This window comes from Mobula hypostoma, chromosome X1, assembly GCF_963921235.1.
Source record: "Mobula hypostoma chromosome X1, sMobHyp1.1, whole genome shotgun sequence".
NCBI lineage: Eukaryota > Metazoa > Chordata > Chondrichthyes > Myliobatiformes > Myliobatidae > Mobula > Mobula hypostoma.
In genome coordinates, this window is record NC_086128.1 from 70,706,220 (window position 1) to 70,733,508 (window position 27,289).

General features: G+C 46.9%; 2 protein-coding genes across 13 annotated transcripts in view; one reads left to right on the plus strand and one right to left on the minus strand.

The window, feature by feature from the left end:
• The window catches only part of mlx (MAX dimerization protein MLX), a 34,846-nt gene extending 22,131 nt beyond the window's left edge, over positions 1–12,715 (plus strand). For 5 of the 10 annotated variants that reach the window (XM_063037115.1, XM_063037117.1, XM_063037116.1 and 2 more), the window contains 5 exons: positions 2,589–2,737; positions 2,821–2,920; positions 5,700–5,799; positions 11,137–11,338; positions 12,144–12,715. In XM_063037115.1, coding sequence (XP_062893185.1) covers positions 2,589–2,737; positions 2,821–2,920; positions 5,700–5,799; positions 11,137–11,338; positions 12,144–12,200 — 608 coding nt within the window. In that variant the 3' untranslated portion in view covers positions 12,201–12,715. The remainder of the gene's footprint in view (positions 1–2,588; positions 2,738–2,820; positions 2,921–5,699; positions 5,800–11,136; positions 11,339–12,143) is intronic. The other 5 variants (XM_063037118.1, XM_063037120.1, XM_063037119.1 and 2 more) reach the window with 1 other exon arrangement.
• Positions 12,716–19,923: 7,208 nt separating this feature from the next.
• The window catches only part of psmc3ip (PSMC3 interacting protein), a 202,177-nt gene continuing 194,811 nt past the window's right edge, over positions 19,924–27,289 (minus strand). For all 3 annotated transcript variants that reach the window (XM_063036986.1, XM_063036984.1, XM_063036985.1), the window contains exon 9: positions 19,924–20,823. In XM_063036986.1, the coding sequence (XP_062893056.1) occupies positions 20,767–20,823 (57 nt within the window). In that variant the 3' untranslated portion in view covers positions 19,924–20,766. The remainder of the gene's footprint in view (positions 20,824–27,289) is intronic.

Consider the following 27,289-nt stretch of genomic DNA (forward strand, 5'->3'; position numbering starts at 1 on the left):
GCTTTGTAAGGCATTGGTCAGACACACACAGTATCGTGAACAGTTTTGAGCCCCTTATCTAAGAAGAAATGAGCTGGTGTTGGGGAGGATCAGGGGGAGGTTCATGAGAATGATTTTGGGAATGAAAGTGTCAACACTTTCACCAGTGGCTGGTGAGTCTGTGCAATTCATTGCCACAGGCAGTTATGGAGGCCAAGTCACTGGGTATATTTAAAACAAAGGTTGACAGGTTCTTGATTAGTCAGGGCAACAAAGGTTACGGGGAGAAGGCAGGAGAATGAGATTGAGAGGGATAGTTGATAGAATGACAGAGCAGACTCGATGGGCTGAATGGCCTAATTCTGCTCTTAATGTCCTGCCTAAAGGCTGTAAAAATAAGCTGGGAAATAAAAGGCTGTTGAGCTTGATGTCAGTAGTGGGTGGGTAGGTAATTGGAAGGTATTCTAAGGGACTGGATACATGAGTATTTGGATAGACAGGGACTGATTAGGGATAGTCAGCATGGCTTTACCAGTGGTAGGTCGTGTCTCACAAAGATTTTCGAGGAAGTTACCAGGAAAGTGAATGAAGGCAAGGTGGTGAATGTTGGCTACATGGACTTTAGCAAAACATTTAACAAGGACTCTTCATGGTAGTTGGTCAAGGAAGTTCAGAAGCTCAGCTCGGTATTCAGGATGAGGTAATAAATTGGATTAGACATTGGCTTTGTGGGAGAAGCCAGTGAGTGGTAGTAGAGGATTGCCTCTCTGACTGGAGGCCTGTGACTCGCGGAGTGCCGCAGGGATCCGTGCTGGGTCCGTTGTTGTTTGTCATCTATATCAATGATCTGGGTGATAATGACTGTAATGAGGTGACTGACCCATTACATTGACAAGACTGTAATGAGGTGACTGACCCATTGCATTGTTGAGACTGTAATGAGGTGACTGACCCATTGCATTGATGAGACTGTAATGAGGTGACTGAACCATTGCATTAACAAGACTGTAGTGAGGTGACTAACCCGTCGCGTTGACAAGACTGTAATGAGGTGACTGACCTGTTGTGTTCACGGGACTTAAATGAGGTGACTGACCTGTCGTGTTGATGGGACTGTGATGAGGTGACTCACCTGTTGTGTTGACGAGACTGTAATAAGGTGACTGACCTGTTGCATTGATGAGACTGCAATGAGGTGACTCACCCGTTACATTAACAAGACTATATAGTGACTGACCTGTTGCATTAACAAGACTGTAATGAAGTGACTGACCTGTCACATTGATAAGACTGCAGTGAGGTGACTGACCTATTGCGTTGACAAGACTGTAATGAGGTGACTGACCTGTCGTGTTGAAAAGACTGTAATGAGATGACTGACCCGTCACATTGACGTGACTGTAATGAGGTGACTGACCCGTCGTGTTAACAAGACTGTAATGAAGTGACTGAGCCGTTACATTGACAAGACTGTAATGAGGTGACTGACCCATTACATTGACAAGACTGTAGAGAGGTGACTGACCTGTTGCGTTGACAAGACTGTAATGAGGTGACTGACCTGCGCATTGACGAGACTGTAAAGAGGTGACGGACCCTTAGTGCTAACAAGACTGTAATGAGGTGACTGACCCGTCACATTGACGTGACTGTAATGAGGTGACTGACCCGTCGTTTTAACAAGACTGTAATGAGGTGACTGACCCATCACATTGACGTGATTGTAATGAGCTGACCGACCTGTCGCATTGACGAGACTGTAATGAGGTGACTGATCTGTCACGTTGATGAGACTGTGATGAGGTGACTGACCTGTCGTGTTGACGTGACTGTGATGAGCTGACTGACCTGACGCGTTGACAAGACTGTAATGAGGTGACTGACCCATCGGGTTGATGGGACTGTAATGAGATGACTGACCCGTTGTGTTGACAGGACTGTACTGCGGTGACTGGCCATTCATGTTAACAAGACTGTAATGAGGTGACTGGCCCACTTGGGTAATGGAGTCACTGACCCATCGTTTTGACAGGACTATAATGAGGTGACTGACTCATCGCGTTGACATGACTGTAATGAGGTGACTGACTCGTTGCGTGGATGAGACTGTAATGAAACGATTGATCCGTCATTTTGACGAGATTGTGAAGTGACTGACCCGTTTAATTGATTGACACATGTAAATGAGACTGTAATGAGCTGATTGACCCTTTATGTTAAGGAGACTGTGATGAAGTCACGGTCCCATTGTGTTAATGAGACTGTAGAGAACTGATTGACTCATGTTAATGAGACTGTAATAAAGTGACTGTCCCATTAAGACTGTACTGAACTGATTGACATGTGTTAATGAGTCTGTAATGAGCTGATTGACCATTGTGTTAATGAGACTGTAATGAGCTGATTGACCCATTGTGTTAATGTGACTGTAATAAATTGATCGATACATTGTGTGAATGAGGCTCTTATGAAGTCACTTCTGTTGTGTTAATGAAACTGTAACAAAATGATTGACCCGTTGTGTTAATGTGACTGTAATGAAATGATTGACAATGATTGTGTTGATGAGACTGTAATAAGGTGACTGGCCTGTTATGTTTCCTCTGTAGCTGTGTGCATGTCAGACAATAATTGTTCTCCAACTACAGATGACGAAGACAGTGATTACAGACAGGAGCCTACGTATAAAGAGACGTACAAAGATCGGCGAAGACAAGCCCACACACAGGCTGAGCAAAAGAGACGGAATGCTATCAAGGTGAGATTCAGACTTCTAGAAACTAAATTTGTAGGTTTGTACAACTGGTCACAGGTCTAACAACTGCAAACTCTGTCCTACAGAAAGGATATGATGATTTACAGTCAATCGTCCCCACTTGCCAACAGCAAGATTCGTTAATTGGATCGCAGAAACTCAGCAAAGCCACAGTTCTTCAGAAAAGTGGGTATAATTCTTCTTCTTAAGCCCATCGCCCCTGCTGGGGTATTGGTGGCCAGTGAGAGCTCCTCTGTCCTGTGCTGATGGAAGGTTGATCGGCCCTGTGGCTTCTTTGTATAATTCTGCCTGTTAGTAAATACTGGTGCATTTATGAACACAGGAGAGTACAGACCAGGAACAAGCCATTCAGTCAGGGTGTTGTGCCAAACCAGCTAACAAGCAAGTCAAAAACTCCCAAGCACTAATCCCACCTGCCTATACAATGTCCACATACCCTGCATCTTCCTTATATCCATGGGCCTAACCAAACATCTCTCAAAAGCTTCTAAATGATTTTCCTCTAACACCGGACCAGGCAGCACGTTCCAGGCATCCACCACTCTCTGAGTCAAAAACTTACCCCTCACATCCCCCTTGAACCTTCAGCGGATGCCCGCTGGTATTAGATATTTCAACCCTGCCCAATACCCCCAGGCGTCTGCTCTGACGTTCCTGTCACCCCGCCCAATACCCCAGGCGTCTGCTCTGACGTTCCTGTCACCCCGCCCAATACCCCAGGCGTCTGCTCTGACGTTCCTGACACCCCGCCCAATACCCCAGGCGTCTGCTCTGACGTTCCTGACACCCTGCCCAGTACCCCAGGCGTCTGCTCTGACGTTCCTGACACCCTGCCCAATACCCCAGGCGTCTGCTTCGCCGTTCCTGACACCCTGCCCAATACCCCAGGCGTCTGCTCTGACGTTCCTGACACCCCCCCAGTACCCCAGGCGTCTGCTCTGATGTTCCTGACACCCTGCCCAATACCCCAGGCATCTGCTCTGACGTTCCTGTCACCCTGCCCAATACCCCAGGCGTCTGCTCTGACGTTCCTGACACCCTGCCCAAGACCCCAGGAGTCTGCTCTGACGTTCCTGACACCCTGCCCAATACCCCAGGCGTCTGCTCTGATGTTCCTGACACCCTGCCCAGTACCCCAGGCGTCTGCTCTGACGTTCCTGACACCCCCCCAATACCCCAGACGTCTGCTCTGACGTTCCTGACACCCTGCCCAGTACCCCAGGCGTCTGCTCTGATGTTCCTGACACCCTGCCCAGTACCCCAGGCGTCTGCTCTGACGTTCCTGACACCCTGCCCAGTACCCCAGGCGTCTGCTCTGATGTTCCTGACACCCTGCCCAGTACCCCAGGCGTCTGCTCTGACGTTCCTGACACCCTGCCCAATACCCCAGGCGTCTGCTCTGACGTTCCTGACACCCTGCCCAGTACCCCAGGCGTCTGCTCTGATGTTCCTGACACCCTGCCCAGTACCCCAGACGTCTGCTCTGACGTTCCTGACACCCTGCCCAAGACCCCAGGAGTCTGCTCTGACGTTCCTGACACACTGCCCAGTACCCCAGACGTCTGCTCTGACGTTCCTGACATCCCGCCCAATACCCCAGACGTCTGCTCTGACGTTCCTGTCACCCTGCCCAATACCCCAGGCGTCTGCTCTGATGTTCCTGACACCCTGCCCAGTACCCCAGGCGTCTGCTCTGATGTTCCTGACACCCTGCCCAGTACCCCAGGCGTCTGCTCTGATGTTCCTGACACCCTGCCCAGTACCCCAGACGTCTGCTCCGTCTGCAACAGGAGCCAGAGACTAGAGTGTTAGAGAACTGGAGCACAGAAGTAGGCCGTTGGCCCATCTAACCTGCACTGAAACATTCTTCTGCCAGGACTCATCAACCTGATCTGGACCATAGCTCTCCATACCCCTCCCATCCTTCACAGTCTGCACCTTCTAAACCTAAGGCCTCTGTCACTTAAGAAGGCAGTGGTCTGTACCGCCTCACATACAGTGCATTCCCTACGTTCCAGGGAATAAACTGTTAACCCATTCAACCTTCCGCTGTAACTCAGGTCCTCAAGTCCCAGCAACATCCCTGTAAATCTTCTCTGCGCTTGTTTAAGCTTATGGATCTCTTTCCCGTCTGTCAGGAGACACGACAACCTTCACACAGAGAGCACTTGGACATCTATGGTCCGTCCTACACGGTCCGGTTGGCACGGTAATGCAGTGGTTAGCACAACGCTTTCCGGTACCGGCGACCTGGTGCTGCCTGGAGAGCTTGTCCTTGCTGCCACGTGTATGCTGGCCTTGCCAGTAATGTCCAAATCCCACTAAAGCTCCGCTTTGTCAAGTTAATCATTACGTTTATCAACATATAAACAAACTGACAACACAGCCTGATTATGTGGGTATTAGGTTTCCATGGAGTTCTTCCAGTTCTTTTTCAAGTTTTTGGTTCAAATCCAACCTTCAAGATGATGAGAGGCATTGATCGTGTGGATAGTCAGAGGCTTTTCCCCAGGGCTGAAATGGCTAGCACAAGAGGGCACAGGTTTGAGGTGCCTGGAAGTAGGTACAGAGGAGATGTCAGGGTTAAGTTATTTATGCAGAGAGTGGTGAGTGCGTGGAATGGGCTGCCGGCGACGGTGGTGGAGGCGGATACGATAGGGTCCTTTAAGAGACTCCTGGACAGGTACATAAAGCTTAGACAAATAGAGAGCTATGGGTAACCTGAGGTAATTTCTAAGGTAAGGACATGTTCAGCACAGCTTTGTGGGCCGAAGGGCCTGTATTGTGCTGTAGGTTTTCTATGTTTTTTCCACACAGTTGCAGTAGACTGTGTGATTTTGAGCATGATAGGAAACAGTTCAGCTTATGCCTTATTCGGGAAGCTGGGTCAGAATTTCCATGAGCAGTGCACGGTCAACACTGGTGAAACATCGTGTTCCCACAGCTATCGATTACATCCAGTTCCTGCACAAGGAGAAGAAGAAGCAAGACGAAGAGCTCTCCACTCTGCGGAAAGACGTCATGGCTCTGAAGATCATGAAGACGTAAGTTTCGTCATTATCTTCTCCTTGGCCAACTTAAGCCCCGAGTCTGCGGGGCTGTGGACCTGCACCAGAACCTGGGCTTAGCCTGGATGGCTCATTTCTTGTCTGGCATCACTGTTCCCTCTGAGTTGCGTGGCTGCACTGTAACCTAAATGCCCCCGTGCACATAGCCTTCCTTGCTGCACAGCTGGAATTGGACACAGCTAGAAAAAGCTTACAAAACTTGAAAAGATTTTCTTTGTTGTATTTAAAAAATGTTTAAAGTGCAGCGCAGTTTTCAGGCTGTGTAAAAATTTCCTGCTCACAACAATGGTTGGTCCGCACAACTGTTTATAAAATGAAAGGGAACGTGTTTCAATAAATAAATCTAAGTAACCCTGCAGCCAGGACATATCCTGTGGCCAAATTATCCTGACATCGTTAGTAGGAGAAAGGAGAATCTATTGTTAGTGGGAACGAGGCACTGAGAGTGTAATGCAATTTAAGTCCCTGAGTGAAGGGAACTAACAGAATGTACTCTGAGAATGGCCGTTGTGTGCTCCTCCATTTCATCATGGCTGATTTATTATCCCTCTCAACCCCATTCTCCTGCCTTCTTCCTGTAACCTTTGACGCCCTGACTGATTAAGTATCTCTCAACCTCTGCTTTAAATGCACTCAAAGACTTGGCCTCCACAGCAATGAATTTCACAGACTCACCTCTGGCTAAAGAAATTCCTCCTCATCTCCATCCTAAAAGGATGCTCCTCTGTTCTGAGGCTGTTCCCTCTGGTCTTAGACTTGCCCGATAGAGCAAACATTCTCTCCATACCCACTCTATTGAGACCCTTCAGCATTCGATAGGTTTCAATGAGCTCCCCCTCATTCGTCTAAATTCCAGTGAGTACAGGCCCAGAGCCATCAAACTATCCTCATATGATGAGCCTTTCATTCCCAGAATCATTTTTTGTGGACCTCCTGTAGATCCTCTCCAGTGTCAGCACGTCCTTTCTAAGATACGTGGACCAAAACTGCTCACAATACCCCAAGTGAGTCCTCACCAGTGCTTTTATAAAGCCTCAGCATTACATCCTTGCTTTTATATTCTACTCCTCTCAAAACGAATGCCTTTGCCTTCCTTACCACCAGCTCACACTGCAAGTTAACCTCTAGGGAGTCCTGTACGAGGACCCCCAAGTCCCTTTGCACCTCAGATTTTTGAATTTTGTTGCTCTTTATTCCTTCTACCAAAGTGCATGACCACACTTCCAAACACTATTCCATTTGCCACATCTTTACCCATTCTCCTCATCTGTCTAAATCCTTCTGCAGCCCCCCTTCTTCCTCAACACTATCTGTCCCTCCACCTATTTTCATATTGTCCACAAAGCCATCAATTCCATCATCCAAATCTAGTCATAGTCATACTTTATTGATCCCGGGGGAAATTGGTTTTTGTTACAGTTGCACCATAAATAATAAATAGTAATAGAACCATAAATAGTTAAATAGTAATATGTAAATTAGGCCAGTAAATAATGAAATAAGTCCAGGACCAGCCTATTGGCTCAGGGTGTCTGACCCTCCAAGGGAGGAGTTGTAAAGTTTGATGGCCACAGGCAGGAATGACTTCCTATGACGCTCAGTGTTGCATCTCGGTGGAATGAGTCTCTGGCTGAATGTACTCCTGTGCCCACCCAGTACATTATGTAGTGGATGGGAGACATTGTCCAAGATGGCATGCAACTTGGACAGCATCCTCTTTTCAGACACCACCGTCAGAGAGTCCAGTTCCATCCCCACAACATCACTGGCCTTACGAATGAGTTTGTTGATTCTGTTGGTGTCTGCTACCCTCAGCCTGCTGCCCCAGCACACAACAGGAAACATGATAGCACTGGCCAACCCAGACTCGTAGAACATCCTCAGCATCGTCCGGCAGATGTTAAAGGACCTCAGTCCCCTCAGGAAATAGAGACAGCCCTGACTCTTCTTGTAGCCAGCCTCAGTGTTCTTTGACCAGTCCAGTTTATTGTCAATTTGTATCCCCAGGTATTTGTAATCTTTCACCATGTCCACCCTGACCCCCTGGATGGAAACAGGGGTCACCGGTACCTTAGCTCTCCTCAGGTCTACCACCAGCTCCTTAAATCTAAAAAGCAGTTGTCCCAACACAGACCCCTGTGGAACAACAGTAGTCACTAGCAGTCAACCAGAAAAGGCTCCCTTTATTACTGCCCTTTGCCTCCTGCCAATCAGCCAATGCTCTATCCATGCTAGTAGCTTTCCTATGGTACCATGTTAAACAGCCTCATGTGTGGCACCTTATCAAAGGTCTTCTAAAAATCCAAGTACACAACATCCACAGAATCTCCTTTGTCTATCCTGCTTGTTATTTCTTCAAAGATTTCCAACAGATTTGTCAGGCAAGATTTTCCCCTGAAGGAAACTATGCTGACTTTGGCCTAAGTTATCATGTGCCTCCAAGTGTCTGAAACCATATCCTTAATAATCAACTCCAACATCTTCCCAACCACTGAGGTCAGACTAACTGACCTATAATTGGCGGGATATAATATAATCCAGCCTTGTTTCCCTTTTGCCAATCAACTTTCCAGCTCTTAGCTCCATCCCTCCCCCTCCTGTCTTCTCCTATCATTTCAGATCTCCTCCTCCCCCTCCCACTTTCAAATCTCTTACTACCTCTTTTTTCAGTTAGTCCTGACGAAGGGTCTCGGCCCGAAACGTCAACTGTACCTCTTCCCATAGAAGCTGCCTGGCCTGCTGTGTTCCACCAGCATTTTGTGTGTGTTGCTTATATTTCCAGCATCTGCAGATTACCTCGTGTTGGCCTATAATTTCCTTTCTTCTGCCTCTCTCCCTTCTTGGAGAGTGGAGTGACATTCGCAATTTTCCCACCCTCTGGAACCATGCCAGAATCTAGTGATTCTTGAAAGATCATGACCAATGCCTCCACAATCTCTTCAGCCACCTCTTTCAGGTGTACCCATCTGATCCAGATGACTTATCTACATTCAGACCTTTCGGTTTCCCAAGAACTTAACGCACTTCATGACCCCTGACACCTGGAACTTCCACCATACTGCTGGTGTCTTCCACAGTGAAGGCAGATGTGAAATCCACCATTTCCTTGTCCCCCGTTATTACCTCTCCAGCGTATTTTCCAGCGGTGGATGAACTGAATAAGTATTTCACATCTGTCTTCACTGTGGAAGACTCGCACCTCTCTATTACTCTTTGTATATCTGAAATAAACTTTTGGTGTCTTCTTTGATAATACTGGCTAATTTACAACTTTTCCTTCTTTAATGATTTTTTAGTCGCCTTCTGTTGGTTTTAAAAGTTTCCCAATCCTCTAGCATCTCACTATTTTTTTGCTATATTATATGCTCTCTCTTTTGGTTCTTTGTTGGCTTTCAGTTCCCTTGTCAGCCACAGTTGAGTCATCCTGCCTTTAGAATACAACTACTACACTGGGATATATATATCCTGTACCTTCCGATTGTTCCCAGAAACTCCAGCCATTGATACTCTTCCAATCAGTTTTGGCCAGCTCCTGTCTCGTGCCTTTGTAATTCCCATAGTACTGGTACATTTGATTTGAGCTTCTGTCTCTCAAACTGCAGGGTGAATTCAGAATCAGGTTTAACATCACTGGCATATGTCATACATTCTATCATATTATGATCACCGTCTCCTAAGGGCTCCTTTACTTTAAGCTTCCTCATCAAAACTGATTCATTAGACAACACCTACTCCAGGATAGCTGACCCTGTCATGGGCTCAGCCACAAGCTGCTCTGAAAAGCCATCGTCCAGGCATTTCCCCCTCTTGGAATCCAGCACCAACTTTATTTTCCCCAATCTAGTGGCATATTGAAATGCCCTGTGACTATCATAACATTGCTTTTTTGATGTGCATTTTCTATCTCCCATTGTAACTTGTATCCCACATCTTTGCTACTGTTTAGAGGCCTTGTATAGCTCTGATCAGGGTTTTTTTTAACCCTAGCAGTTTCTTAACTCTACCTCCAAGGATTATGCATCTTCCAATTCTATGTCACCTCTTTCGAAGGGATTAATTTTTTTTTTAAACCAACACAGCCACGCCACCCCCTCTGCCTACCAGCCTGTCCTTTCGATACAGTGTGTGTCCTTGGATGTTAAGCTCCCAGCTATAGTTTTGTTTCAGCCATGACTCAGTGATGCCCACAACATCATACCTGCCTAATCTCTAATTACACTGGAAGATCATCGACCTCATATACTATGTGCATTCAAATATAGCCCCTTCAGTCCTGAATCCATCACCTTTTCAATTTTGTCGCCCGTTTACACAGCAGCTCATCCTAGAGCTGAAATAGAAAAAAAATCTTCACCCAGAGAGAGAGACTTTTGTAATCCTACTCTCAAGTGCCAAGGAGACTATCACTGAGTTACGTTCGAGATTATGAGCATTGTGGGATGCGAGGTTATTACGAGAAACGTGCGTACAGGATAAGGCCCTTCAGCCCACAGTGTTTATACTGACCACGATGCTAAATTAAACTTGTCTGCCCACAAATTATCCATGTCCCTCCTTCCCTGCATATTCATGCACCTTGCTAAATGTCTCTTAAAATGCCACTGGATATTGAGCTAAGGAATTGGCTGTGCTTTTGGCACCAGCTATTCTATCAGCATTCAACGTTAACTTTCATATTTCAAATGTTTATACTGTCGTGTACCTTTCGCTAGGTCCTATAACAAAATAACCAAAAATAAACACTGTGGATCTGTTCGAGGACATGTTTGTTGTTAGCAATGAGAAACATCTCCACTCCCCATGGATGGAAGCTGCTTACAAAGTCTGTTTTTTTTTAATACAAGTTTGCAGGCTATTCTTTAGCTGTTATCTGTTCTGGAGGTCAGCTCCTCCACTTCAGTACAGCTGCACTTCTCAAGGTCAGCAGTATGTCAACCTCCCCCTTAGTTACACAATGAACAATGATCAGGAAATTACATGCCTCTTGACACGTATACACATAGCTTATAGCAAAGCACTCTGGGATTATACAGATTCCATTTTGTTACATTACAAGGTTAAATACATTTAAAAATCTCAAATATATTTCCACAGTACAAAGCATTTCCAAATTTTATTTTGATGCCTATTAAGTGAAAATATAAAGTTGACTCACAAACGAGAGGAAATCTGCAGATGCTGAAAATCCAAGCAACGCACATGCCCTGGCCATATAAAGGTGACTGCAGGACTTTCACTGGTGAGGCCGTACCAGTGGCTGAGATTCTAAACCTGTGAAGCTGTCACTGTTTAATTGAATGATTTTGTTTACAGGAATTACGAACAGATTGTCAAAGCCCATCAGAATAATCCTCAACAAGGCAAAGACCAAGTAACTGATCAGGTCAAATTCAGTATATTTCAAAATATCATGGACACGTTGTTCCAGTCCTTCGATGCGTGCGTCCCTGTGACCAGCTTTCAGGAATTATCCGCCTGCGTTTTCACCTGGATTGAGGAACACTGCAAACCACAGGTCAGAGCACAGCTTCATGCACAAGGTGCTCCTCCGCGTGATTGTTGTCGATTTCAGTCGCAACAGCTCAGCTGGGCCCAGATTTGATAAGACGCTTCTGACTGTCACTTCTACCCTAAGCATTCAGCATTATCCATCAATATTATTCCCTGGGTTTGTGTTGACGGTGCCTGTTTGTCAGTCGCACTTTAAACATTCAAAAAGGTTCTTATTGTCAAAGTATGCACGTACGATACAACTCTGACATTCGTCTTCTCCAGATCGCCATGAAGTACAGAAACACCATGGGAGTTGTTGCAAAGAAAAGCCATCACTCCCCACCCCCCCAACACCGACTCGAAAAGGAAACAAACTCTGCAAACCCCCACCCCGCCTTTGCACAAAAAAAACTAACAGATCACCCAAACCATCTCCCTCACAAAAAACAGCAATGATAACATCAAATCCACAGCCACACCCCCCCCCCAAAAAAAAGTGACAGTAGCATCAAAACTCCCAATCCCCTCTCTCTCTCTCTCACACAGGAGCTGTCGTCACACCGAGCAAAATCCAAAGCAAACTACAGGCGGACCTGATTAATCAAAATCTATCAACCTCTGTCTTAAAGTTGCCCAAAGACTTGGCCTCCACAGCCACCTGTGGCAATGAATTCCACAGATTCACCTCCCTCTGGCTAAAGAAATTCCTCCTCTTAGCTAGCCAATTAAAGAGCTGTCCTGCAAATTCACCAGGTTTTCCCACTGACTGCAGAGAATTCTGATTGTGAAACCATTTAATATCTTGCATCTCCCCTCTCCTCTTTCAGACTCTGCGGAAGATCGTGGTCGGTGTGCTGCGGCAACTAAACGGTCAGCTACACTGAGTCCTCGAGCACGTTTCGCAGTGGTGGACTGGGAGCGGTTTCCCAGGAGCAGTGTACAGACTGTGTCCGTTGTCAGCCTTAAACAATGATACGGAACCGGGATGTGATTGTTTTTCCATTTCGGTGTCCTGACAGGATTCAGGTTAAGGGCACCGATCGGACGAGCAACCACCAACCATTTCATCAGTGACTGAAACTTTCTTGCTTTCAATGTTTAACCTTATTTACAATCTAGAAGGCAGGAAGCGGTGCGATTTTGCCGAACACAGTGATTTCTGTTCAAGTACATCCAGCATTCAAGCCAGCACACTGTGCGATGAACTGTTAGTATTCACAAAACTTTTTAAATTTCACTTTTGTCCACTGTTTATTGCTGCTTAATGTTGTGAAACAAAAGGAATTCTGAGATTTGTCAAAAAAAAATTACGTTTTGTCAGCGACCAGGAGCTTCAACGACTAATGCTATTTATTTATTAAACATTTCAATTCCTTCCAGAATAAATATTGTTTGCCCATTTCTATCTTTTGTTGTTGGTGATCTGTAGGGAGGGGGCCAATGGGGCTGAGTACTGGACCTTCAACTTCTATGTGAGTGAGGAGATGGAACTCATTGTAAAAACTGCTCCCACTAAACACGAGAATTAGAGCCATAAATGATCTTCTGAAGTTCAAAGTAAAACTTTATTATCAGAGTACATGCATATCATCACATACAACCCTGAGATTCATTTTCCTGTGGGCGTGCTCAGCAAATCTATAGAACAGTAACTGTAACGAGCAATGAAAGATCAACCAGAGTGCAGAAGGATAGCAATAAATAATGAGAATGTGAGATAACAAGATAAAGAGAGACAGGTGGGGCTTGTCAGCCTTGGATGGCAGCCCATGCAGAAGAAGGAAAGCTTAGATTTTAAACCTCCGCTGCCTTGCGGCCAGACCCACCCACGGGAAAGGCTTCGGGAGTAAAACCCCGAGGAAGAAATCCGAGCCGGGGTCCCTGAGGCAGTTTGATGTTGTTTACAACTTCACTCTGGCAGCCTCTGTGACGACACTGGTGCCAAGCTGTATGGGCGCTTACCCTTCACTTGGACAACATCAGTGATGTGGAGAGGGGGAGCCCACCGCACGGGCAACAGCCGGTTCTTCAAATCTTCCCGCCCAGGCTTGTGCCCCGGAGAGGACACGGTCCACCAGGGGTGCAAACCCATGATTCCCCCGGGATCGACGGCTGCCTGCTAAAGTGAGACCACCTCAATAGATGTGTAGTTACCCTCTTTTGACGGTGGTAATTGTTCTTGAATCTGGTGGTGTGAGCCCTGAGGCTTTTGTACTTTCTACCTGGTGGCAGTGGCTAGAAAAGAGCAGCTGTCCAACACTCAGTTGTGGATGTATTGTACTGCACATACAACGTAGAATACAGACCCTGGGCAATCATGGTCTTTTCATAACCATGATTGTTCTGGGCGGTTTGTTTCTACAGAATTTACGTTGCAGCTTTATACAACTCTGGTTAGGCCACATTTGCAGTATTGTTGTGGTCGCCCCACTACAGGAAGGGTGTCGAGGCTTTGGAGAGGGGGCAGAAGGGGTTCACCAGGATGCTGCCTGGTTTAGAGGGCACGGGCCATCCTGAGAGGCTGGGCAAAGTTGGGTTGTTTCATCTGACAGAGGTTTACAAGATTATGAGAGGCATAGATAGGGTGCACAGAGAGCATCTTTTTCCCAGGGTTGAAATGTCTAACACCAGAGGGCACTCATTGGAGGTGAGAGGGGTTAGGTTCAAGGGGGATGTGAGGGGTAAGTGTTTTACTCAGAATGGTGGATGCCTGGAATGCACTGGCCTCGTATGGTGGCAGAGACAAATACATTAGAGACTTTCAAGAGACATTTGGATGGGCACATGGATATGAGGAAGATGGAGGGATATGGACATGGTGTAGATAGGAGAGATTAGAGTTTGGGTGTTTTTAATTTAGTTTTTAGCTGGTTCGGCACATCATGAGCTGAAGGGTCTGTACTGTTCTGTGTTCTAAGTGGTTTGCCATTGTCGTGTCTTTACAAGATGGGAGACACCCCTAGCCATGATCAATATGAAGAGATTGTCTGCCTGGAGTAAGTGGTCACATCACCAGGACTTGTGATCTGCACTGGCTACTCATACTGCCATCCACCACCTGCTCCCATGGCTCAACGTGACCCTGATCGGGACGGAGGGGCTAAGCAGGTGCCACACCCTGCCCAAGGGTGACCTGTGAACTAATGGGGGGGGGTGGAATAGAGCACCTTCCACCTCCTTTGGTAAACATAGAAACATAGAAAATAGGTGCAGGAGTAGGCCATTCAGCCCTTCGAGCCTGCACTGTCATTTATTATGATCATGGCTGATCATCCAACTCAGAACCCTGCCCCAGCCTTCCCTCCATACCCCCTGATCCCCGTAGCCACAAGGGCCATATCTAACTCCCTCTTAAATATAGCCAATGAACTGGCCTCAACTGTTTCCTGTGGCAGAGAATTCCACAGATTCACCACTCTCTGGGTGAAGAAGTTTTTCCTAATCTCGGTCCTAAAAGGCTTCCCCTTTATCCTCAAACTGTGGCCCCTCGTTCTGAACTTCCCCAACATCGGGAACAATCTTCCTGCATCTAGCCTGTCCAATCCCTTTAGGATTTTATAAGTTTCAATCAGATCCCCCCTCAATCTTCTAAATTCCAACGAGTACAAGCCCAGTACATCCAGTCTTTCATCATATGAAAGTCCTGCCATCCCAGGAATCAATCTGGTGAACCTTCTTTGTACTCCCTCTATGGCAAAGATATCTTTCCTCAGATTAGGGGACCAAAACTGCACACAATACTCCAGGTGTGGTCTCACCAAGGCCTTGTACAACTGCAGTAGTACCTCCCTGCTCCTGTACTCGAATCCTCTCGCTATAAATGCCAGCATACCATTCGCCTTTTTCACCGCCTGCTGTACCTGCATGCCCACTTTCAATGACTGGTGTATAATGACACCCAGGTCTCGTTGCACCTCCCCTTTTCCTAATCGGCCACCATTCAGATAATAATCTGTTTTCCTATTTTTGCCACCAAAGTGGATAACTTCACATTTAGGGACGTATCTCCACCCCGCCATCCATCATGATGTGTCACTCTACTTTAATGACCCTGGTTACGCCACAGCAATCTTGAGTTCACCTCATCCCAGGAGAGGGTATCGGGAGATTCACCAGGGCGCTCACTGCACTTGAGAACATGTCTGGGTTGAGCGAGTTGGAGCGAAGGAGGACAAGACGGGGGTGTTTAAAATTACAACAGGCATAGGTAGAGTGAACAGATAGAGGCTTTTCCCCAGTACCGGGGCAAAACTGTAAGGTGATTACATGAGAGTGCTAACAAAACAGCCCCCTCGGCCCACAATGTGGTGCTGATCCAATTTTTATTGATTGAGCTGTAGCAGGGAAATCGGTCCTTCAAGTCGCACCATCCACTAATACCCCCAATTTAATGCTAGCCTAATCACGGGACAATTTACAATGAACAATTAACCTACGAACCGGTACGTCTTTGGACTGTGGGAGGAAACCAGGGCACCCGGAGGAAACCCACATGGTGACGGGAAGGACATAGACACCCCTTACAGTGTCAGGAATTGAACCCAGGTCATTGGTACTGTGAAGTGTTGTGCTAACCACTAAACTACCGCGTCAAGCCAATTAAATTAGTAAATCAAATGGCCAACTAAACTAACTGCCTCTGTCTAAATGTCCAAATCCTTCCATTTCCCTCACATTGTAAATGTCTCTTTAAAAACTTCTAATGGATTTGCCTCTATCACCACTGTAGGCAGCAGATTTCAGGCATCCACCACTCTGAGTAAAAAAACTTACCCCTCATCCCCCTTGAACCTAACCCCTCTGGTGTTAGACATTTCAATCCTGGGAAATGGCGGCTCCCTTTCTACTCTTTCTATGTCCCTCAATCTTATAAACCTCTGTCTGATCTCCCCTCAGCCTCCACAGCTCCAGAGAAAACAACCCAACTTTGTCTAGCCTCTAGTTACAGCACATGCCCTCTAAACCAGGCAGCATCCTGGTAAATCTCTCCTGCACCCTCTCCAAAGCCTCAACGTCCTTCCTGTAGTGAGGTGACCAGAACTGCGTGCTATACTCCAGATGCGACCTAACTAGAGTTTTATAAAGTTGCAGCATAACCTCTTGACTTTTGAACTCAGTGCCTCGACTAATAAAAACAAGCATTCCATCAGCCTTCCTAACCACTTTATCAACCTGTGCAGTCACTATCAGGGAGCTATGAACTTGGATCCCAAGATCCCTCTACTCAACAACACTGTTAAGGGTTTTGCTCCACACTAACTTCCCTCAAGGTCCTAGGGAATATCCTGTCAGGACCCGGTGACTTATCCACTTTTATATGCCTTAAAAGCGCCAGTACTTCCTCTTCTTTAATCATCATAGTTTCCATAACTTCCCGACCTGTTTCCCTTATCTTACACAATTCAATATCCTTCTCCTTAGTGAATACCGAAGAAAATAAATTGGTTAAAATCTCCCGAATCTCTTTTGGCTCCATTCATAGCCGTCCACTCTGATTCTCTAAGGGACCAATTTTATCCCTCACTATCCTTTTGCTATTAATATAACTGTAGAAACCCTTTGGATTTATTTTCACCTTGCTTGCCAAAGCAACCTCACATCTTCTTCTAGCTTTTCTAATTTCTTTAAGATTCTTTTTATATTCTTTATATTCCTTGAGCACCTCATTTACTCCAAGCTGCCTATATTTATCGTAGATCTGTCTTTCTGAACCAAGTTTCCAATATCCCTTGAAAACCATGGCTCTCTCAAACTTTTGACCTTTCCTTTCAACCTAACAGGAACATGAAGATCCTGTACCCTCAAAATTTCACTTTTAAATGACCTCTATTTCTCTATTACATCCTTCCCATAAAACAAATTGTCCCAATCCACTCCTTCTAAATCCATTTGCATCTCCTCAAAGTTAGCCTTTCTCCAATCAAAAATCTTAACCCTGGGTCCAGTTCTATCCTTCTCCATAATTATATTGAAACTAATGGCATTGTGATCACTGGACCCGAAGTGCTCCCCATCCAAAGGGCTTCTACAGTTTAGAACCACCTATATCCAAGCAAATGTTCCCCCCTTTACTTCCTCCCTAGTTATCCTCTTGTTCTTGGTGTAGAATGCCTTGGGATTCACCTTAATCCTACTTGCCAAGGACTTTTCATGGCCCCTCCTGGCTTTCCTAGTTCCCTTCTTTAGATCTCTTCTGGCTTCTGTATAATCTTCATGTGCTTCATTTGATCCTAATTTCCAAAGCTTTATATAGAAACATAGACAACCTACAGCTGGTGGCTCAATGACATCAGTGCCAGACTCTGGAACGGAGGTTCAGTCGGGTCCGCTTTCCATTTGTGCCGGGTTGAGTGTCGAGATCGCGACTCGACCTCGTAAAATAAAGGGAAAAATATTGTGTGAGGAGTGGCGCCCCACACAGTCTCTCTCTCGGCACCTTGTAAAGACATGAAAAAGACATTGTCCTGCCAACATCGCACACGCAGACACACATGCAAAAAAAAAACCTACAGCATAATACAGGCCCTTTGGCCTGCAAAGCTGTGCCGAACATGTCCTTACCTTAGAAATTACCTAGGCCTTACCCATAGCCCTCTATCTTTCTGAGCTCCGTGTACCTACCAGTAGTCTCTTAAAAGACCCTATTGTATCTGCCTCCATCATCGTCGCCGGCAGCCTATTCCATGCATTCACCACACTCTGAGTAAAAATTCTGTGTTAATCTGACATTAACACAAAATATTCTGCAGTTGCTGGGGTCAGAGCAACACTCACAACACGCTGGAGGAACTCAGCAGGTCGGGCAGCATCCGTGGAAACGATCAGTCAACTTTTCGGGCCGAGACCCTTCGTCAGGACTGTAGGGGGAAGGGGCAGAGGCCCTAGAAAGAAGGTGGGGGGAGGGTGGGAAGGAGAAGGTTGGTAGGTTCCAGGTGAAAAACCAGTAAGGGCAAAGATAAAGGGGTGGGGGAGGGGAAGGGTAGGAAAGGTGAAGAAGGAATAGGGGAAAGCAAAATGGGTAGTAGAAGGAGGTGGAACCATGAGGGTAGCTCCCCCCACCCTCTCTTTTACTTCCTCCTCCAGTCTTTTCTAAAACACCGAAACGCTGATACATTAATCACCCATCCCTGTCCCTCTCTCGACCAAGTTTCTGTAACGGCCACAACGTCATAGCTGAACGTACAGATTTATGCTCCAAGTTCATGCCAAAGGGCCAGCCTCTGTGTCGATGGGGCAAAGGGTCGGTCTCCGCGCCGAAGGGTCGCTCTCCGCGTCGACGGGGCGAAGGGCCTGTCTCTCTGCCGCTGTAAAAGCGAATAAGCCCTTCTGTTAAACGTGACCTTCAGTTGTCGAAAAGGAGAATTGACCTCGCACATCAAACCTCTCGAAGCCCCCCAGGAATCGGTACTTTTCGGTCCGCAGTTCCCTCAGCGGTTCAAGGGAGGAACAGGTCCACAGCAGGCTCTTTACCCGGTTCTGGAACGTCCGGACAGTGAGGACGCACATCTCCGGCAATGACGGCTCCACATTCAGCACCATCATCCCCTCCAATCCCAATCCATCAGCTTCAACTGGACCCTGGAGCTCCTCCACTGCAGACCCCCAGTCAGCTCGGATTGGCACAGATGCACCACAGGCTGGCAGCTTACCCTCACTTGCTCCTGAACCAGAGGGATAACTTCACTCGCCCCATCACCGAACTGCAGACTCACTTTCCAGGATTCTTCATCCTGCGTTCTCAATATCTATTGCCTATTTATTTATTTTTTATTATTGTCCTCTCTGGTGGAGCGCCAATTGGGACAGTCCTTCACAGACTCTATTGCGGAGATTATTCCATTACTGAGTAAGAATATAAATATCAGACAACATACACAAAAGGAACCCAGCAAGTCGGGCAGCATCCATGGAAGTCAATAAGCCGTCAATGGTTCGGGCTGGGACCCTTCATCAGGACTGGAAAGGAAGGGGGAAGATGGCAGAATACAAAGATGGGGGCGAGTACGGAGGACAGCAAGAAGTTGATAGCTGAAACCGGGCGGACGGGAGAAGTAGAGGGCTGGAGAAGAAGGAAGCTGATTGGAGAGAAGAAGGGACCGTAGGAGAAAGGGAAGGAGGAGGCGACCCAGGGGGAGGTGATCGGCAGGTGAGAAGAAGTAAGAGGCCAGGGGGAGGAATGGAGGTAGAGGGGAGCAAAAGCAATTTTTTTTTTCTAAAAACCAGGAGAAAGCGATATTCAGTCCATCAGGTCGGAGGCTCCCCAGATCGAACACAAAGTGTTGCTCCCCCACCCTGAGGGTGGCCTCATCTTGGCACGAGTCGGCCGTGGACCCACACATCGGAATGGGCATGGGAATTAAAATGTTTGACCGCCGGGAAGTTCCACTTCTGGCGGATGGAGTAGGTCTCAGGTTTGTATCCGGTGACGGCTACCTACTTTGATAATAAATTTACTTTGAACTGGGATGAGGAAGAACCCGTCACTGCCTGTTCCAGCTGACACTCAAGCCCAGGTAGATACACGACACCCCCAATGGCTCTGAAACTGCCCAGAAAGTCACGTCCCATAAATAAAGACAGAAGTGTTATTTTCATATTAAAATAAACCTTTATTTGTACTCGGTTAATTATCTCCACAGAAACATGCGTGAAAACACAAAATCCATCAAGCACACGCTCCCAGCCCACACTAAACTCCATCACTGTTGATGAAGACCCCAGTAAGAAAATCCTCACGTTCATTTATAAAGCCCCTCTCCGCAGTTTCGTAATTAGACTCTGACGCTGTGCCAGGATGCCACGTCCATGCAGAGATCTCGAGCGGAGCCCTGGATCAAAGTTTAGGATGACACTTGCGGGAATTCAAAACCAGCAGTGACTTGTCTGCTGGTCATCTTCCCTTCAGAGTTTTCAAACTTCCAACGACGCGTCGTAAAATTTCCCCGGGCTAAGTTTCCAGGGGTCACAGTCTCTGAATAGGGTGTACTTCATTACGACTCTGAGGAGAAATGTCTGCTTCATCCCAGAGGGTTGTGAAGACTGATCTTTTATTCTGATATTTCTGTTATAAGGGAGTTGGAGAAATGAGAGCGGAGCACGACAAGAAAATCAGTACGATCTTGAACAGTAGTCTCCTGTTCGACACGACCTCACAACAGTTTAAAACGCTGATATGTCCATTCGAAGACTGCAAATCAAAAAGGCAATTTGCTCAGAGGTCTCCAAAGGAGAAAAAACTCTAGAAATGCTTGGGTTTCACAATGATTTCCACCCAGTGAGGAAGATTTCAGTGGCCACCAGTCGCAGAAAAGTCGCTAAACAGCTGGATTCACTGAGCGGACAGAATTAAACAAGACTTTTGGAGGCTAAAGGGTTGCAGACACAGTCAGTGGGTAATGGCGTCAGATCTTCGAGGAGCTTGACTGCCCGGTTCTCCGCGGACCGTGGTCCTCACAGGTCCGGCACAGAAACAGAGTGGTCTTCGTCTGTTTCGATCCCAAGCTCTTCCTGAATTAACCAAATGGTGAAAACGTCAGTAAGAATCGCCTTACTTTCTGTCACCTACCGAGAAGGCTGAGGAAGACAGGCAGTTCAGAAACTCCACGGCCAATCCTGGATTCCCACAGATGGATTCCCGGGAAAGATGGATTATCCTATGGAACAGCTCTCTTCTGCTGCACAAGAGGGCAGAGACAAAAAAAGGGAAGTGGAACTACACAGTGACAGGTGTGTAGCCACAAACTTGCTCCCAGCATGATACTGTATTTCAAGCAGAATACAACTCGGGGGGGGACTCGATGGAGTCAAGCAGCCTCTGTGGCAGCAGGCGGTGTTTGTGGATATTTTGGATCAAGATACTGTAGTGGAAATCGGGGCGAGGGTGGGGGGAAACCAGGATTGCCAGTATATCGCAGTACAAAGTGGAGCTGGACGGCTGCAGGTGATGGTTTGAACCAGTTCTGAAGGTGCTGATGGGTACGTAGGAGCAGCGGAGGGAGGGGAGGGGAGGCTGTGCTGTGGAACCAGATGAGGGAGGAGTGATGGACGGATGGAAGCAGATGGGTTGAGGGGACCTTAACCACAGGAGCAGAATTAGGCCATTCGGCCCATCAAATCTGCTCTACCACTTCATCATGGCTGATCTATTTCCCTTTAAGCCTCAATCTCATGCCTTCTCCCCGTATCCCCTCATGCCCTGACTAATCAAGAATCTATCAACCTCTACCTTAAATACACCCAATGACTTGGCCTCTAGCGCCACCTATGCCAACGAATACCATACTCACCACTCTCTGGCTAAAGAAATTCCTCTTCTCGTCTAAAAGGATGCCCCCCTATTCTGAGGCTGTGTCCTCTGGTCCTAGACTCCTCTAATATAGAAAACATCCTCTCCACACCCACTCTATCTGTCCTCTGGTCCTAGACTCCCCCACTATAGGAAACATCCTCTCCACATCCACTCCATCTGTGTCCTCTGGTCCTAGACTCCCCCACTATAGGAAACATCCTCTCCACACCCACTCTATCTGTGTCCTCTGGTCCTAGACTCCCCCACTCGAGGAAACATCCTCTCCACATCCACTCTATCTGTGTCCTCTGGTCCTAGACTCCCCCACTATAGGAAACATCCTCTCCACACCCACTCTATCTGTGTCCTCTGGTCCTAGACTCCCCCACTCGAGGAAACATCCTCTCCACATCCACTCTATCTGTGTCCTCTGGTCCTAGACTCCCCCACTATAGGAAACATCCTCTCCACATCCACTCTATCTGTGCCCTCTGGTCCGAGACTCCCCCACTATAGGAAACATCCTCTCCACATCCGCTCTATCTGTGCCCTCTGGTCCTAGACTCCCCCACGACAGGAAACATCCTCTCCACATCTGCTCTATCTGTGTCCTCTGGTCCTAGACTCCCCCACGACAGGAAACATCCTCTCCACATCCACTCTATCTGTGTCCTCTGGTCCTAGACTCCCCCACTATAGGAAACATCCTCTCCACATCCACTCTATCTGTGCCCTCTGGTCCTAGACTCCCCCACGACAGGAAACATCCTCTCCACATCTGCTCTATCTGTGTCCTCTGGTCCTAGACTCCCCCATGACAGGAAACATCCTCTCCACATCTGCTCTATCCGTGTCCTCTGGTCCTAGACTCCCCCACTACAGGAAACATCCTCTCCACATCTGCTCTATCTGTGTCCTCTGGTCCTAGACTCCCCCACGACAGGAAACATCCTCTCCACATCTGCTCTATCTGTGTCCTCTGGTCCTAGACTCCCCCACTACAGGAAACATCCTCTCCACATCCACTCCATCAAGGCCCTTCAATATTCGACAGGTTTCAAAGAGAATTCCAGTGAATATAAGCCCACAGCTCATATGATAAGCCTTTCAATCCTGGAATCAGTGTCTTGAACCTCTCCAATGTCCACACATCCTTTTCGAGATAAGAGACCGAAACCTGCACATAATTCTCCCAGTGAGGTCTTTACTTTACATCCTTGCTTTTATATTCTAGTTCTCGCGAAGTGAATGCTATCATTGCATTTGCCTTCCTTACCACCAGCTCAACCTGCAAGTTAACCTTTAGGGAACCCTGCTCGAGGACTCCCAAGTCCCTTTGCACCTCAGATTTTTCAATTTTCTTTCCGTTTTGAAAATAGTCTATGCTTTTATTCCTTCGACTAAAGTGCATGACCACACACTTCCCGACACTGTGTTCTCTCTGCCACTTCACTGCCCATTCTTTTAAGTCTTTCTGTAGCCTCACTGTTTCCTCAACACTATCTGCTCCTCCACTTATCTTCGTATCATCTGTAAACTTGGCCACAAAGCCATCAATTTCATAGAAACATAGAAAATAGGTGCAGGAGTAGGCCATTCGGCCCTTCGAGCCTGCACCGCCATTTATTATGATCATGGCTGATCATCCAACTCAGAACCCTGCCCCAGCCTTCCCTCCATACCCCCTGACCCCTGTAGCCACAAGGGCCATATCTAACTCCCTCTTAAACATAGCCAATGAACTGGCCTCAACAGTTTGCTGTGGCAGAGAATTCCACAGATTCACCACTCTCTGTGTGAAGAAGTTTTTCCTAACCTCGGTCCTAAAAGGCTTCCCCTCTATCCTCAAACTGTGACCCCTCGTTCTAGACCTCCCCAACATCGGGAACAATCTTCCCGCATCTAGCCTGTCCAATCCCTTTAGGATCTTATACGTTTCAATCAGATCCCCCCTCAATCTTCTAAATTCCAACGAGTACAAGCCCAGTTCATCCAGTCTTTCTTCATATGAAAGACCTGCCATCCCAGGAATCAATCTGGTGAACCTTCTTTGTACTCCCTCTATGGCAAAGATGTCTTTCCTCAGATTAGGGGACCAAAACTGCACACAATACTCCAGGTGTGGTCTCACCAAGGCCTTGTACAACTGCAGTAGTACCTCCCTGCTCCTGTACTTGAATCCTCTCGCTATAAATGCCAGCATACCGTTCGCCTTTTTCACCGCCTGCTGTACCTGCATGCCCACTTCCAATGACTGGTGTATAATGACACCCAATTTCGTCATAGAACATAGAATAATACAGCACAGTACAGGCATACAACATAGAATACTACAGCACAGTACAGGCCCTTCGGCCCACAATGTTGTGCCGACCCTCAAACCCTGCCTCCCATATAAGCCCCCCACCTTAAATTCCTCCATATACCTGTCTACTAGTCTCTTAAACTTCACTAGTGTATCTGCCTCCACCACTGACTCAGGCAGTGCATTCCACGCACCAACCACTCTCTGAGTAAAAAACCTTCCTCTAATATGCCCCTTGAAATTCCCACCCCTTACCTTAAAGCCATGTCCTCTTGTATTGAGCAGTGGTGCCCTGGGGAAGAGGCACTGGCTACCCACTCTATCTATTCCTCTTATTATCTTGTACACCTCTATCATGTCTCCTCTCATCCTCCTCCTCTCCAAAGAGTAAAGCCCTAGCTCCCTTAATCTCTGATCATAATGCATACTTTCTAAAGCAGGCAGCATCCTGGTAAATCTCCTCTGTACCCTTTCCAATGCTTCCACATCCTTCTTATAGTGAGGTGACCAGAACTGGACACAGTATTCCAAGTCATTGACATATAACGTAAGAAGCAGTCCCAACACAGACACCTGTGGAACACTAGTCACCGACAGCCAACCAGAAAATGTTCCCATCATTCCCACTCTTTCCAATGCTCTATCCATGCTAGTATCTTTCCTGCATTACCATTGCGGTCTAACTTGTTAAGCAACCAGTCAAAGGTACACGACATTTGATTCTCCTTTGTCGATCCTGCTTGTTATTTCTTCAAAGAATTGTGAAGAGCAGGAGGATATAACATGAGAGAATAGGACCAATCAAGTGTGACAGTGAAAAAGTGTGTATGGAACTGGAGGAGGTAGCAGAGGTACTTAATGAATACTTTGCTTCAGTGTGCACTACGGAAAAGGACCTTGGCAATTGTAGGGATGACTTACAGCAGACTGAAAAGCTTGAGCATGTAGATATTAAGTAAGAGGATGTGCTGGAGCTTTTGGAAAGCACCAAATTGGATAAGTCACCGGGACCAGACAAGATGTACCCCAGGCTACTGTGGGGGGCAAGGGAGGAGATTGCTGAGCCTCTGGCGATGATCTTTGCATCATCAATGGGGATGGGAGAGGTTCCGGAGGATTGGAGGGTTGCAGATGTTGTTCCTTTATTCAAGAAAGGAAGTAGAGATAGCCCAGGAAATGATACACCAGTGAGTTTAACTTCAGTGGTTGGTAAGTTGATTGAGAAGATCCTGAGAGGCAGGATTTATGAACATTTGGAGAGGCATAATATGATTAGGAATAGTCAGCATGGCTTTGTCAAAGGCAGGTCATGCCTTGCGAGCCTGATTGAATTTTTTTTGAGTATGTGACTAAACACATTGATGAAGGTAGAGCAGTAGATGTTGTGTATATAGATTTCAGCAAGGCATTTGATAAGGTATCCTATGCAAGGCTTATTGAGAAAGTAAGGAGGCATGGGATCCAAGGGGACCTTGCTTTGTGGATCCAGAACTGGCTTGCCCACAGAAGGCAAAGAGAGGTTGTAGACGGGTCATATTCTGCGTGGAGGTCGGTGACCAGTGGTGTGCCTCAGGGATCTGTTCTGGGACCCCTACTCTTCATGATTTTTATAAATGACCTGGATGAGGGAGGGATGGGTTAATAAATTTGCTGATAACACAAAGGTTTTGGGTGTTGTGGATAGTGTGGAGGGCTGTCAGAGGTTACAGCGGGACATTGATAGGATGCAAAACTCGGCTGAGAAGTGGCAGATGGAGTTCAACCCAGATAAGTGTGAGGTGGCTCATTTTGGTAGGTCAAATATGGTGGCAGAATATAGCATTAATGGTAAGACTCTTGGCAGTGTGGGGGATCAGAGGGATCTTGGGGTCCGAGTCCATAGGACACTCAAAGCTGCTATGCAGGTTGACTCTGTGGTTAAGAAGGCGTACGGTGTATTGGCCTTCATCAATCATGGGATTGAGTTCAAGAGCCGAGAGGTAATGTTACATCTATATAGGACCCATGTCAGACCCCAGTTGGAGTACTGTGCTCAGTTCTGGTCTCCTCACTACAGGAAGGACGTGGAAACCATAGAAAGGGTGCAGAGGAGATTTACAAGGATGTTGCCTGGATTGGGGAGCATGCCTTATGAAAATAGGTGGAGTGAACTTGGCCTTTTCTCCTTGGAGCGACGGAGGATGAGAGGTGACCTGATAGAGGTGTATAAAATAATGAGAGGCGTTGATCATGTGGATAGTCAGAGGCTTTCTCCCCAGGGCTGAAGTGGCTAGCATGAGAGGGCAGAGTTTTACGGTGCTTGGAAGCAGGTACAGAGGAGATGTCAGAGGTAAGTTTATTTACACAGAGAGTGGTGAGTGCGTGGAATGGGCTGCCGGCGACAGTGGTGAAGGCGGATACGCTAGGGTCTTTTAAGGGACTCCTGGATAGGTACATGGAGCTTAGAAAAATAGAGGGCTACAGGTAACCCTGGGTAATTTCTAAGGTAAGTACATGTTCGCCGAAGGGCCAGTACTGAGCAGTAGGTTATGTTTCTAACTCCAACAGATTTGAGAGTCGAGATTTTCCCTGAAGGAAACCATGCATATTTGATCATCTGCCTCCAAGTACCCTGAAACCACATCCTTAACAATCAACTCCAACATCTTCCCAAACACTGAGGTCAGACTAACAGGCCTATAATTCCTTACTTCTGCCTCTCTCCCCTCTTGAAGAGTGGAGTGACATTTGCAATTTTCCAATCCTCCAGAACCAAGCCAGAATCTAGTGGTTCCTGAAAGATCATTACTAATGCCTCAACAATCTCTTCAGCCACCTCTTTCAGAACCCTGGGGCGGACACCATCTGGTCCAGGTGGTCTGCCTCAAGACCCTTCAAGTTTCCCAAACACCTTCTCCCTAGTAACGGCAACCTCACACACCGGCCCCGACTCTCTCGAACTTCTGGCATACTGCTAGTGTCTCCCACAGTGAAGACAGATGGAAAATATTTAATTCAGTTCATCTGCCATTTCCCTGTCCCCCATTACTACCTCTCCAGCATCACTTTCTAGCAGTCCGATATCCACTTTCTCCTCTACACTTTATACATCTGAAGAAACTTCTGCTATCCTCTTCTATATTATATTATTAACTTTGTATTTCATTTTTTCCTACTTTAGCCTTCTGTTGGTTTTTAAAAGCTTCCCACTAATCTTTGCTTTATTATACGCCCTCTCTTTGGCTTTTACGTTGGCTTTCAATTCTCTTGTTAGCCATAGTTGTGTCATCCTGCCTTTAGAATTCTTCTTCCTTTTTGGGATGTATATATCCTGCGCCTTCCAACTTGCTCCCAGAAATTCCAGCCATCGCTGCTGCCATCATCCCTGCCAGTGTTCTTTT